We start from the raw sequence: 13,957 nt of genomic DNA on the forward strand, positions 1-13,957 counted from the left end.
TGCGCACCATTAGCACCGCAAACCCGTTTCGTTTGCGCGTCGAAGGCGGCGTATAGCAGATAGTCGGTGATGAGTTACGCAGGGAGGTTATTTGGTTTAGTTCAGGGTTACGTGAGAAAAACCTCTCTACCGTTGGCGTCCCCAGAGACTGTCAGAAGCCCTAGGTAAGGAGAAGTGGTGCTCCAGCATCTTCCCCTAGCTTGTCTGCCCAGAGCAGAAGCATGGCGGAGTCGGCCAGCGAGTGCCGGCTCTCCCGCGCCGAGCGTGGGGCTGGCTGTCCCGCTCCGGGATGTGCGAGGGGAGGTCTTGGCAACTCATGGAAAGTCTTCCTTGTCTCTTCAGTGGAGACATGCCTGCCACTGCTTTACAGAAACACCTTGAACCGCAACGGAAAAAGAGCTCCAATACAGATTTTTGCCTGGGGCTGTGCTTTTTGTACATGATGACGGGTCGCTACCCCTTGGGTTCTCACCCCAGTTAATCAGTTGGGTGAAGACTGGGCACAGCCATGTCCCACGAATTACCGTGCAGAGGCAGGAATTCCTGCACTCTCAGTTTGGGGAGACTCTCCTCCTCGAGCGCAGCGTGTTGTAGGAGACAAGAGATGTATTTGTGCTAAGGGTTGGTTTTCCCACTCTGTTGCAGAAGGGTGCAGCAAAGGGAGCGTGACTGCTCGCGCACCTCCCCGTGGCACCGCAGAAATATGTGACAAAGGGAATATGACTGCTAACACCGCTTCTCACGTCCAGCCTGGAACCAGCATCACCCTCTCATGCCAGCTGAAACCCCTGCAACACCCTGGGCGGTGCAGGATCGCGATTTTCTTTAACAGCTCTGAACTAACCAGCAATTACGGCAGTTCCGTAAGCACCAAGTTTCGAGTCCGTACGCACGGCAAACACATGTTTACGTGCAAAATAGTTTGTGAATACAAGAGAAAACTCATTTGTGGAATCCACCTAGAATCTGGAAGTAAGGAGAATTTAATTATTCCTTGTTCTTAAACCTTGCCTGTGGTACCTCTGAGACGTGTTAGAAACTAGCAGCGAGTGGCCTTTTCCAGAAAAGCTGCTGACTTTTAGGGGCTCTTTCTGTTTAAAATATTCCTGGCTCGAACTGTGCGAGTCTGCTATTCATAAACAGGGAGATGCTAAATAAAACTGCCTGCTCAGAGCAAAGCTCACGCTCCCTCCTGTTCTAGCCCTGACACCCACCAGTCTCTCCGGGGCACAGGGGACTTGCAAGAAAAATTCTGCGGAAATTTTAGATTTTCTTCGAGCCTGATGAGCTGATGCTGCTGCAGCAACTCTCTGATGTATCAGTACTGTTGGTTTGGGGTTTTTTTTTAAATAAGAATAACGGTTGATTGCTTCAAGCGAAGCTTGTGGTGCCCAGTCTGGAGAGCTGGTAAGCACCCGTGTTCGTCTGGCACCCTCGTGAAATCACTGGGGTTTTGCTCAAGCGTCAGAGGTCTCCACCGGCTGCAGAGATCACAGACTCAGCTGTTGCCACATACGAAAATTATCAGCCTGAATATTTTGCACTTCCTTGTTTGTAAACTCTTTTAAAAAAAAAAAATTAAACCACAAACCTAGCATTTCTTAAAATGTCTCCTACCAACAGCTTTAAGGAAGCCTCTGACAAAAACATCTGTTTAAGATCCTCCAGATGAGCCAAGAAATGTGTCGTGTATCCAGTACGGGACAGACGGCCGTCCCACCTGCACCTGGGACAAAGGCAGGCTCACGCACATCAACACTACGTACGTAATACAGTAAGTAACACAGGCATGTACCGTCTTTAGCACCTGTAGTCGTATCTCAGAGTTGGGGTTTTTTGGGTTTTGGGAATCACCACGATCGGGAGGAACCTTGTTAGAGACCTTTATTCGCGCAAATATCCGAGTGGAACGGATTCATTTTGCCCTTCGCAAACTGCTGGGTAGGCTGAACCAGTCCCCATTTGTTTCCGAGGTGCTCCATCTTGACCATCTCTTCGCCCTGCAAGGCTTGCTCTTCGCTCTTCTTCACCTTCCTCTTCTTCTTCACCTGCTTCTGTTGGCCAAAATAGCAGCTTGTAGAAACCTGGTGCTGCTCTTTAAGCAGGAGGAGAATATACGGGTAATGTACGGGAGGGTAGGGAAGTGTGGATAACGAGTCCTGTAGTTGTCGTAACACAGAGATATAGCCGTGCTTGCTGGTAAGTTATTAAAAATATTACAAAATACAAAAGGTCAGCCTGAAGCAACACGATGCAGACAGCTCTGATTCAGGTGGAAGAAAATACACAGAGAAGCTAAATGAGTTACCCAAGGCAATGGGTTGAAGGATGGACTGAGAATTAACAGTTGTGTTTGAAGTCATGCGGTCTGACTGTTACGCTGCAGCTAAATTACATTTTTAATCACTAACTTTGTTGTAAAAAACAACCAAAACCCCCCTCCCCAATCCATCATCCCCCTCAATCCTGTGTGCCAACACCTCTGCGCAGTCATAGAGAGATACTAGGTAACGGTGGCACTGTTAAAAGGAACCTCCTCACATACTTGCAGCTCAGTGGAAATGCAGAAGTATTTCCTTGGTCTGCAACTAAACCCAAAAAGCGGTACGACACCTTTCCTTCCCATTTAGCTAGAGGAGTATTTACTGTAACGGCTGTATTTAAGCAGACGGATCTCTCAAGGGGCAGACGACCTACCCGGCTTTCAGTGCCGAGGTCCCCCCTTGAAAGCCAACCTGCGGGGACAGGAGCCTCCGGAGCAGCACGACCGTACGGGGACGCGAGCCGAGCCCCCACGCACCCCAGGCTTAGCTCTCTTGGGGTACAGGAGAGCGTTCACCGGGCCGTTTCCTTCTGTTCCAGGCTATCAAACGGGACAGATGTCTCGTGTGCTTCAGAAGAAAGTCCGAACAAGAAGTTTGGCTCGCTGGCTCTGAGCAAGTTGAATTTCGACTCTACGTACACCGTTGTGGTTGCCGCCTTCAATGAGCTGGGACGTGCTTTCTCACAGCCGCTCGCGTTCATGCTAATAGACATAGGTAAATGCATTACTTGCCGCCTTTCCGCTAGCCCCAGCTCTTTAGAAAGACGTGAAAAACATTTTGAGCACTTTCTCATTTAAACCTCTCAGAAAAAGTATCCATCCAGTCTAACCCAGTCATGCTATTTTCCACCTAAAACTCCCCCGTTCAGAGCTGTGCTGCGTATCTGAGCGCTGTTTGCTTCTTTCTGTTTTTGCTGCTAGTGAAACCACATCCTCCCAACTTTTTAGTGGAATTTGAAAATTCTTCGGTGACCAACTGCACCTTTTTTTGGCGCGAGGAAGCGCAAGCGCGGCACTGCCGGCTGAGATTCCGTCCGCTTGGCAGGCACAGCTGGAGCACGGTAATCCCCTTCTGCGTAAGGGAGGTTATGAGCCTTGGAGGTTGCTTTAATATCGTTATTTCTTACTGGAATCACTTGGTCCCAATTTGCCTTTGTCTGCTCTTTAATACCATATTTAAGAAAAACTATTGCCTGCCGGTCAAAACCATCACTGGTGTAAAACTGAACGAAGGTGAACGACTGATCCCATGAAAAAGGGTGTGCGTGAATATTTCCCCTGATGCCAAGTGTCTGTAGGACGCACTGACGCAGCCGAGGTTATGTTTGACCCAGCACTTTACTGGAACACGATCGGATCTGCTCGTTGTAGCTCATGGCTACAGGCGTGGAGTTCCCAAAGGTCCGCACCTTCCCTAACGTCGATTGGAGGTCTTTGCCTTTATTTCAAGTGGTAAAAGAAATGTATTGTTTGAAGTCGAGTACCACAGGCGAACAGAAAATGGGTTCTCTTTGCATAATTAAATGAGGGATTTTTCAGATGAAGATCTGCAAGCCTGGTGATTCATTGCATCATTCTCTCAGTTATTAAAGTTGCCTCAGATCAGGGTTTTCCCCATTGTTTTTTAAAGATGTGTTTTGACTGGCTGGCCTTCCTTCGGGCATTAGTAATTCCGTCTGTCACTGCCTTCAACCTCTATTTCCTTGTGAGTTTAATGTAACACGTCCTTTATCTTCGTTAAAGATTGAAAGCTTAAACAGGGAAAAATGCAGCCTTTACGGTCTGGAGCCTCACACAGCCTACGAGTTTCAGGTCAGCTGCAAAATCCACCCCGAGCGAGGACTGTGGAGTAACTGGAGCACGTACCGAACCCGGACCCCCGAAGCAGGTAACACAAGTCGGTGTCTCCCGCGCTAAGCCTGGCTCTCACGTTTGCTAACAAGTGGAAATTTTAGCTACTGAAGTCAAGACGCTGCTGGGTTTTTCGCTGCTTGGTTTGCAAAGTCTCTGTAGCTCCGGACCCAGGGCCAACAGGGAAGTAACTTCTGTAAGAGAAGTGCTTTTTTAATGAACGAAAATTGAAGCTGTTCGAGTTTCTTGCAAAACAGGAATTTCCCGGAGAAGGTCTGAAGGATATGTTCATTTGATGTTGTTGAAGGTTGGGGGAATTTTCCCGGAGCCGTAGTGGCCTGCTGCATCGCCACACATCTGGAAAGGGCAGACAGTTTGCGCAGTTTAGCTGGGGAAAGAACAATCATCCCTGTTGGTTCACAGCTGAGCGTGTTACCGAATTCCTGCAACCAGCCCAGAACTCAAGTCAGGACGACGGCTCTGCCACCCTCGGGTGGCAACGAGCCACGGCTCGGGCAGCACGCCCTGGGATCTCGAGCTTGCTCGACCGCTTGCGTAGGAGTTGAATGAACTGGCTGGGAAATTGCCTGGACTCTCTCGGCTCTGCTGCCGCCGGCAGGTTTTAACAGAACGGGTTCGTTTTGCCCAGGCATCTTTTCCCAAGTAGAGACGTTATTTCACTTGGAGCCTCCCCAGGAGACTCCACCACCACGCCGTGGGGTCACCGGAGACCCCAGCAGAGCAGAACCTGGCCAGGCGCTGGGGAGAGACCCCACCAGGAACGGGGGGAGGAAAGGGCGGTTTTGTCCCCGAGGAGGGCACAGCAGCCTCCAGGGAGAGGCAGCACCAGCCCGAGGGCAATGCTGCTCGTCTGTGCCAACTCCGGCGTTGGCTGCCTTGGGCTGGCCGCACGCTCACGTACCTGCCTGCCTTCACCCGCAGCTGCACAAACTTGCAGTTCTTACGAGAGAAGAAAGCTTCTCAGAAGTTTGTGTTTCAACAAAGATGTGTCGGCTGCTTTGGCATCCCCTCCTTTCATCTCCTACTTGGCTTCCGTTGCTTTTTTTTTTTTTTTATGAATTACTATAAGCTCCTCAGGCTGGTGCCGTTATTACTCATGCTATTTACCACTAGTGACAGCATCAGTTTCTGCAAGAATCATTGATTGATGCAAAAGGTGTGAACTTTACTTCCCTCCCCCACCTTCCTCTCAACAGTTTTCTCAACCTTCTCGATGCACCCTGGCTTGCGACGGCATTCGTGGGCATCATCCCTCTACCCAGCCCGTGCTATAAAATGAGAATCTTTTGAGCTAATCGAGGAGGATTTCTGTCCTCAGACTAGGGGACAGCAAGGGGAGCCTGCAGATGAGAAGCTCTGCATCCGTCGTGGCTGCCCTTCTCCGAAGGAGCTGAAGTTCTACCCGCGAGCTTGGCCTTCTGCAGATTCAGGAGCAGACTTTTTCCATGCGATAATTTTTTCCCTGTTTCTCTAAGCATGACCTGCCACAAAACTTGTGGGCAAGCCCCGTTTCTAAGTGAGCTTTATTTTTTTTTTTTTCCTTCCCCCTCAGCTAATTCGTGTGGTTCACATGTGAAATGAACTTTAAAATGCAGGCTGGAGTCCAACAGATGCGATCCCATATTTTATTTTTTCCCTGCTTTGAGCTTGCCCCTTCCTCCCTCCCTCACAGGGAGTGTGCTCTGGTTTTATTTCTTCCGTCGGTCCTGCTTCTTGTTTCTGTTCCAGTCACTATTTGCAGTTAATAGAGGACAAATAGCTCTCACCATTCCTGGCACGGGGGATTTTTTCTGTCTTCGAACCCAGCAAAGAGCAGGCAGCCCCATTCCAGCTGGGGCTGCGCAACAGCTGCCTGCTGCTCGGGTTGTGAGCAGCAATTATTATTTGAATTTGATGAGTTTAGGTTGGTCAGGGACCTTGAGGAACCAAGCTTCGTTATCCTTTGTCACGCGTGCTTGCTTTACCTGCGCGTCTCTGATGCTGAACTGTTGGAGCACGTTCGCCCGTTTCTGCAGCCATAAGTTTGCGTCAGTGCTCTTTTGGAAGGTTTGTTCAACACATCCAGGGTGTCCAGTCACTGCGAGACTCTCAGGAGAATCGTGGAAAGAATGGGGCTTTTAAGCGACTTCTGACGATGTCGTGCCCAGCTGGCCGTCGAAGGCACTTATTGCCTAGAGCCGGACAGCGAAATCCTACAGCTCCTACAAACCCTGTCACCTGGGGCTGCCCCTTGTTTTAGGGGTGAGGTAGCCAACCCCAAGGACCTTACCTAGCCTCAACTTTTATGGAAAGATGAGAGCTAATTCCATCACTTGGATGTGTAGGCTTCCTTGGGAGCCGTCCTGGCTGCGAAGTGCAGGATAAAGTCACCAGCAGAGCAAAACTCCCTCTCGGGTTTATGGCTTCTTCTCTTCAGGAGTACCAGCATCAACAGGGCTGAACTCCGGCTGCGACAGCACATATGGGTTATCACGTATTGCATCACTTCAGGGACAATTTAAATCTTAAATTTTAATTGTCTCCCGATTTTTACTCGCTTCGCCTACTCGCTGCCTTGTTTGTTTGTTTGCTTCAAACCACGACCGTTAATGCCGCTCACCTTCTCCTTCACCAGCGCCGACCGGGCTCCTGGACGTCTGGTACCGACAGCAGGACCTGGACTCCCAACAGCAGAACATCTCTCTTTTTTGGAAGGTAAGTTAAGCGAACCCTAAGCAGAGGCAGTAATAATTGGCAAAGTTAGAGGGGGAACTCTGGTTCGTGTGTTGGCAGGGAAGGACGGAGCCCGAGGAGAGCACAGGGCTTTTACCAGTGCCCAGCGAGAGGGACAGGGACCAGCTTGGCCACCCCAGGCCTGCCTCCCCCGGGAGATCCAGCAGCTCTGCCTACAATTTCCTACATTCCTACCCACAATTTCCCTTTTATCGTTCCCCAAACTTCCCGTCACGCTGGACGGACACCACGTTCCCAGCGCATCGCACCGGTGAGCAGATGTGGGGCTATCACAGCTCAGCCACCACCTTTCGGAGACACACCTTCCCTCCCCCTTTCCAGAAGGCGACCTGTGTCCCTGCTGATACATCGAAAGGGACAGAGAACGACCTTACAGACTTCCTAATTGGTTTGCTAATTAACATCTCGCTCTCTTCCTTCTACGCCTCCTCGTTGTTTGCCACGGCCGCCCTAGGCGGTCAGGCCAGGAGCTCTGGGGGACACCAAGAGCCGTGGTCTCCGTAGGCACACACCTTGCGGGTCTGCTGTGGGATCTGGGCTGCTTCAGAGGTCCTTCTGCTCTGTTTTGCTTACACGAAGAGCAGAGCAATGAAGAATAGGGGCGGCGGAGGAGGCAGTTTATTGTAATAGCCCTTTAAGGTGACCAAACTCTCAAAAATTTAAGAGCTGGATGAAGTTTGGGCGAGTGAAAGGGTCCCGTCCCCGTCCCCGCGGTGTGGATGGACGGGCGGTGGAGGCTCTGGCCGTACGGCGGCACCAGGGAGAACTTGGTTTTCTGTACAGGTGGGAGGTGGGAGAGGGGCAACCCGCCCCCAGAAGGGTTTGCTAATAACAGAGCTGCAGGTCTGAACGTGGACCAGCTCCGAGTCGAAAGAAGTCGGTGGTTTGGGTCTGCTGAGGAATGCCTCCTGGGAGCTGAGGCCCCGCAAGGGAAAGTTCATAAAGAATTCAGATTAAAAACCCAGCTTTCGGGTAAAAATGCCACGTTACTGTACAGCTCAGGGGAAAAAAGGCTTACGCCAGGTCTGCTGTACCAACACTCCCAGTGACACCAAGCCCTGTCACTGGTGCTGAGTTACTCCAGCATCACCGGCCCAGTGCTCAAAGCAGTAAGTTTTTTTTTTTTAAGCACAGATATCTTAGACTTCCACTTTGCAATCTCTAGTTAACCTCCCAACTAACGCTGTGCCTTCTCCCCACACCAACACGCCCTACGCTGCAAGTGAAAGCAGAAATTCTCATGCGATTCTGTGACCCCAGCCGTCGCGGCTTTAAGCCATTTAATTTTCAGACCTTTAACCTGCAGCAGCGAGCTGGCGACGCTTTCTGTACCGAGCAGCTTCCTGCAGCATCACCCAGAAAACGGGTGCAATGCATTGCTCTTACAGTCTTCACGACAGCCTCACTACAACGTACTACCAACATACCTTCCCACATTTTCACACAAATACCAAAGAAAGGCTTCCCAATTGAATTCCAGCAGGCTTTCGGAGTGGTTTCAGCAATGCCTTTGTCCCGAGCCACTGCCAAAGCCATTGTAACGCTGCAAATGTTTTCCTATTTTTGAAAGTGGGTTTTTTTTCCCCCCCTCTTCCTTTTTTTGTTTTGTTATCACAAAAAAAAAAAAAAAAAAAAAAAAAAAAAAAAAAAAAAAAACACACTGCAGGAAACTGAGAGTACAACTGCAGGCACCCGGGGGGGAAAAACCAGCGAGCGGTGTGACACGGGACAGCGCAGACCGCCTTTGCCGAGACGTCTGTTCTAAGTGGTTGAATTTAAATAATTCTTTATGGTGGCTTTAAGCAAAAATCTGGATTTTCCCAAAAGCAAAACCGGCTCATTTTTACCAATCCAGCCGCGCAGTGAATATTCTTTCCCCCCCCTTGTGAAAAGCATGGCCTGAATTCAGACCCGAGGCAGGAGGAGGCCGTGTGTTTCCCTGTCCCCAGCCAGATTGCTGCTTGGAAAACCAGCGGCTCACAGCAAGACAGCTTCGCTCATTAAATTTTCTAATCTCACTAAATTAAAAGTCACTAACAAATTCACTAAGCTGGAATCAAACAGGAAAAAGACCTAAAGAAAGACTCTCAGGTCAACGCGTGCTCCTGGCCCTACCGTTAGGGAATGGACGGATTTCACGTGGCTGGGCGCCGCGGGTCACCAAGGGCAGAGCAGGGATGGAGCTGGGATAAGGCTTGGGAATGGAGAGCACGGGCTGTCGGGCTGGGCAGCTGCAAAATCCAAGGGGAAAATGTGCAAAACACAAATGTGCAAAACCGTGGTGGAAAAGGGAAATTCTGCGGCAAGGACACTAGCTTTCTTTGGAAAAAAAGATATGTTTAGCACTAAAAGTGCGTGTTTGCTTACGAACACGTGTTCTCAGGTTGGTACTGATGGGGAAACTGTGCTACCTTTAAAATGCATTAGCTGGACCTCAGGCCAACCGATTTTAAGCTCATTTAAAAAAAAATATATATCAGAGTATTACAGAAGACAGCAGTCCCAACCAGTGAGCGAGCCATCTCTGTAGCACTGCTTGTTTCCTCCAGCTTTCAGAAAGGAAGAAAGTAAAAACCGCTAACGGGTTCCCAAAGAACACGAGCTGGTGCGTGCCGGAGCTCAGCAAGTAACACTGCCGCTGTAAAGGACCCCTTAATTATTAGAACAGAAAAGGAAGAGAAAAAGTTACCTTTGAGTGAAAGATCCTCACTTAAACGGGGCAGCTTGAGCCCGTGGGTTAGGGCGATGCTCTGAAGCCATCCCCTGCGGCCAGGCTCTAAAAGGAGGTGAAATTTTTGGTTGACAAAGGGCCAACACCACCTTCCTCCAGGAGCAGGTCCGAAACCTTCCCGGCAGCCTGCCAGGGCACCCCGCTCCGGTACCGTCGGCTTTCTGCAGTCGCTGCTCATCGGGAGGAGAAGAGAGTTAACAACTGCACTTTGCTCGCAGGCTTTGAGCAAGTCGGAGGCGAGAGGAAGAATCCTGGGGTACACAGTGACCTTCGAAGCCCTGGGCCGGCAGAGCCGGCGGGCAGACGCACACCTTACCTCCCGAACCAGCTACGCCAGGGTCACGCCGAGGGGGGACTACAGGATAACGGTCACCGCCGAGAACTCGAGGGGCAGCTCCCCCCCTGCGTCCATCCTGACCGAGCTGGGCATCCAGGGTAAGGGCTTCTGCCGGGTCTGGGCCACCGGGAATAATAATGCTTTGTGCTACACACCGGGGAAGTCTGGCGGTCCCGCCGCCTTGTGCCCATCAAGGTCCATCTCAATGAATCTTCAGGGATCGGCAGATTCAGTTTTCACGGTGGCCAGGGGTGCAGTTTCACGACACGTTAAGTTGCCCCGCGTTAGCACTGCTGTAATTTCACCGCAACCCCTTCTGCCGACACGGGGAAACCACGCCGGCAGCCATCCAGGCACCTGACACAGCAGAAAATTAACCATGCCAAAAAAAAAAAAAAAAAAGAAAAAAGTTTTTTTTTCTTGCCTGCGAGAGGTGGTAGGGCTGAAGGGAAGGCGGCGGTGAGGGGAAGTCACGCAAGCTTTATCTCCTGTGAAATTGCACTCGGTTGTACCCACGCAGCCAAATTAGCGACTGTTCCCTGAACTCACCCAGCCCCAAATTTCCTGTGCCGGTACCGGGCACGACGGAGCCTCGTGGTCTCAGGCAGTTTGTGCAAAGAGGCAGTTCTCTACTTGCACTTGTCCCGGTGTCACGTCAGTAAAACCGTGACAAAGCCGTTGCTGAGTATTTCAGCTTTTCCCGGTGCTGCCTCGAACACCAGCGGGATGCTCGCCTCCTTTGGGGTGGACGCAGAGCTCCTCAGCTCGCGGACTGCACTGATTACTCGAGCCTTCACTAATTAGGGACAGGATCGGTGCAGAAACATCACTGGTGTCTGATTATTTGGAATCAGTAGGACAAGAACTGCTTCATGGGCTCAGTTCAATTGTATTTGTCGGAAACACTGTTTGGAAAAGGTGCTGGTTTTATACTACAGATTAAAAAAAAAAAATAATCGATGACTTTCCCAACATTTTCTCCTGCAGGAAAAAGTAACGCAGCCCTGGCTGTGAAAGCAGCAGCTTCGGTCTTGTGGCGCCGATGTGAGTTCGTGGCTCTGTCGCGGGAGCGGGGTGTTAGGATGTGCCGTGACGGCGTCTTCTCAGGGCTTGGGGCTGGTACAAAGGCGCCGTGCTCTGTGTGTTCAAACTGCTGCACCGTCAGACCAGACAAGAATACCAGCGTAGCGGTCACCCTCACATAAAGACCTTTTCTTTCAATTGCAGTTTAGTTTTATGCTGCGCACGGTGCCAAGCTGGATGACACATAGATCAAACTTACCGAGTCCACTTGAGGTTCAGGCAAGTTTGGGCTGACGGTGTCTTTTTTTGTTTGGTTGCTCTTTCTCCCCTCTAAGATCTACCTCCTCCTCAGAAAGTCTCTGCCGAAGCCGTGGGAAACGGCAGCATCCTCGTCACCTGGAAACCGCCCATCAGAGGGACCGCGTCCATCAGCGGGTACGTGGTGGCGTGGGCAGACTCGCCGAGGACCACGCACCCCGAGCCCCATCCAGCCTGGGTCAAGCTTCCAGCATCCAACCTGTCCGCGGTGATAGCAGGTAACAACCGCCTCGGGGTAGGGTACCACGGAGGTACCAGTTTACTTGGAAAGCTTTTTAAAGAACAAGTCAGATTCTAATTTTTACTAATGCTGCATCGGAGACGACAGCTCTTAGAGCTTTCTCTACAGGAAGAAAAAAAACCCCAATCCGTGGCTGCTCCGGGCTCAGTCACTCGCAGCTGAGATTTAGATCTGATAAGTAAAACATCTCTGAAAAAACCCAATCCCTCCAACATGAAACAAGCCAGCTAGAGGTACAAGAGATCAAAGGCTTAAGAAAAGACAATTTCCTTTCCACTAATTGTTGGTTACTAATCCAGACCATGTGCCGGTGTCCTGCGCACCAGGTAGCTACGAAGTTACGACGGGATGACAGCCAGTATTACCCTCGGGAGTCCTTCCTGTCCCCTGTGCCGGTGCTGTGCCACCAAGGTGTTCACCTCCCCGCGCTGGAACGAGCTGGGAAAAGCAGCGTAGGCAGCCCAGGGCTTTGTGCTCTGCTTTGGAAAGGAGCGAAACGAGTCCCCGCCGACCTCCCCTATCCCGCAGGAACAGCCCGGGGGAGGATGCTCACACGGAGTCACGGGGAAGACACAGGGCATGAGGTTCTCCTGCCTGCGCAGTGACCGCACGCGTAGCCAAACCCTGCGCCTCCCATCTTAGAGCAGCAAGCGGGGTAACAGCTCTTCACCTCCTCCCTTTACCCGGAGCACACCACGCGGCCCAAGGTTTCCTTTGGAGGGTACAGGTCTGCCGGCAGCTGTTGCTTCACGAGGAAACCAGGGCCTTCCCCCTTTAGGGGTGCTAACATCACTCGCCTGATGCACGGCAAGGAGATCACAGAGAAGATTGCTTTTTTTTTTTTTTTTCCTTCTTTATGAAAGATGTATTAACAATGAGAAGATTCACCCCAGATTTAAGCAGCTGATCATAGAATCATTATGGATGGAAGAGACCTCAAAGATCATCAAGTCCAACCATATACCCGATGCCACCATGCCCGCTAAACCATGTCTTGAAGCGCCACATCTAAACGTTTTTTGAACACCTCCAGGGACGGTGACTCCACCACCTCCCTGGGGAGCCCGTTCCAATGCCTAACGACTCTAACAGTGAAGAAGTTCTTCCTAACGTCCAACCTTAGCCTCCCCTGGCCCAACTTGAGTCCGTTTCCTCTTGTCCTATCAAATACTTTATGATGTAAATACTTTAGGCATGACTGTAACTACTTTAACTCGTAACCGTCCACTTTTGATTTCTTTGTTTAGAGCACATAAAAGATAACGTGTGTTATCAGATCAGCGTGTTTGCACTCTATCGCAACAGAGCTGGACAAGTGGCATCAGTCAGGGGATACTCTAGAGCAAAAGGTAAATCACACTAACACTCTTCCAGATATTTTTAGGCTAGCTTAAGTTCAGCTTTAAAAGGCAGTCTTACGTTTTGCAGCACCATCAGCTGGGCCCCAGATGTACACGACACCGCAGGCAAACGGTATCTTGGTTTCATGGGAAGAAATCCCAGCCCACCAGCAAAGGGGCTGCATCACCGGGTACCACCTCTACCTGCAGCCAAAGGAGGGGCAGGCAGCCCCAGCTGTCTACGGTGGGTACCTGGTGAAGGCCAACGCGGTGGGCACCCGCTGCGGGGGGCGGCCGGAGGGGAAGGAGCGGGAGAGATCCTTCGGAGAGCTCGGAGCAGGCGGGGGGTGACGGGCAGCCGTCGGGGCTGGGAGCAGGATTCGCTCGGCTCCCTCTGCCCCAGCCGCCCACCAACGGCACGGCATCTTCAGGGCTTCCAGCTCGTTCAAAGTTCTCTTGAGTCTGGAACCATCAGGTTCCACTCTGCTATTTAATTTTTTTTTTTTTAAATTATTATTTTCTTAAGTCATAACCAATGTAAACCCTTGTAATTATTGACAGGATAAAATAACAGACTTTCTAAAAGTTCTATCCAACAGCTACCGAGACACGCTCGGCAGGGAGCACGCCCTCCATTCCCACACCCGGGTGCTTTTCCCACCCCAGCCCCCTCTCACTCCATCTGTGTCCATCCAAGCAATCCTTTTGGGCCTTAACTTTATTCCCGAGCTGCGTGACAGTTTTTAGTGGACGTTTCACAGTTCCACCATACAAACCTCACCGTAGACTGAAACATTAACTTCCCAGGCAACAGCGGTCAGAGGAGAGGATCCGCAGGCCTTATGCAACGGCACAGGTCACCCCTACAGCCTATAGATCTTTTACAGCCCCTCCAATCACTCACTAACATCGAAAAGGAAATTCATTAAAGTCACAGACAGCTCTCCACACTCTGGAAACCCAGTTCGTTCCAGTTAAATGCAGTAAAAACCCAGGTTAGGCGTTTCATTCGCATCTCCCCCCTTTCCTTCCAGCCATT

The 13,957-nt window shown here is 50.8% G+C and overlaps 1 protein-coding gene across 1 annotated transcript in view; it reads left to right on the forward strand.

Annotated features, from left to right (window-relative positions):
* Positions 1 to 221: 221 nt before the first annotated feature.
* LOC104157856 (interleukin-12 receptor subunit beta-2-like) overlaps positions 222 to 13,957 on the forward strand; it is a gene marked incomplete at its 3' end in the record, with an annotated part of 15,923 nt that continues 2,187 nt past the window's right edge. The window contains exons 1-11 of the mRNA XM_009695355.1: positions 222 to 264; positions 646 to 972; positions 1,660 to 1,774; positions 2,863 to 3,038; positions 3,245 to 3,384; positions 4,067 to 4,211; positions 6,810 to 6,889; positions 9,878 to 10,094; positions 11,355 to 11,555; positions 12,826 to 12,927; positions 13,007 to 13,265. Of these exons, the coding sequence (XP_009693657.1) occupies positions 222 to 264; positions 646 to 972; positions 1,660 to 1,774; positions 2,863 to 3,038; positions 3,245 to 3,384; positions 4,067 to 4,211; positions 6,810 to 6,889; positions 9,878 to 10,094; positions 11,355 to 11,555; positions 12,826 to 12,927; positions 13,007 to 13,265 (1,805 nt within the window). The remainder of the gene's footprint in view (positions 265 to 645; positions 973 to 1,659; positions 1,775 to 2,862; positions 3,039 to 3,244; positions 3,385 to 4,066; positions 4,212 to 6,809; positions 6,890 to 9,877; positions 10,095 to 11,354; positions 11,556 to 12,825; positions 12,928 to 13,006; positions 13,266 to 13,957) is intronic.

The sequence above is a fragment of the Cariama cristata genome, unplaced genomic scaffold, assembly GCF_000690535.1.
Source record: "Cariama cristata isolate BGI_N322 unplaced genomic scaffold, ASM69053v1 scaffold27302, whole genome shotgun sequence".
NCBI classification, from domain to species: domain Eukaryota; kingdom Metazoa; phylum Chordata; class Aves; order Cariamiformes; family Cariamidae; genus Cariama; species Cariama cristata.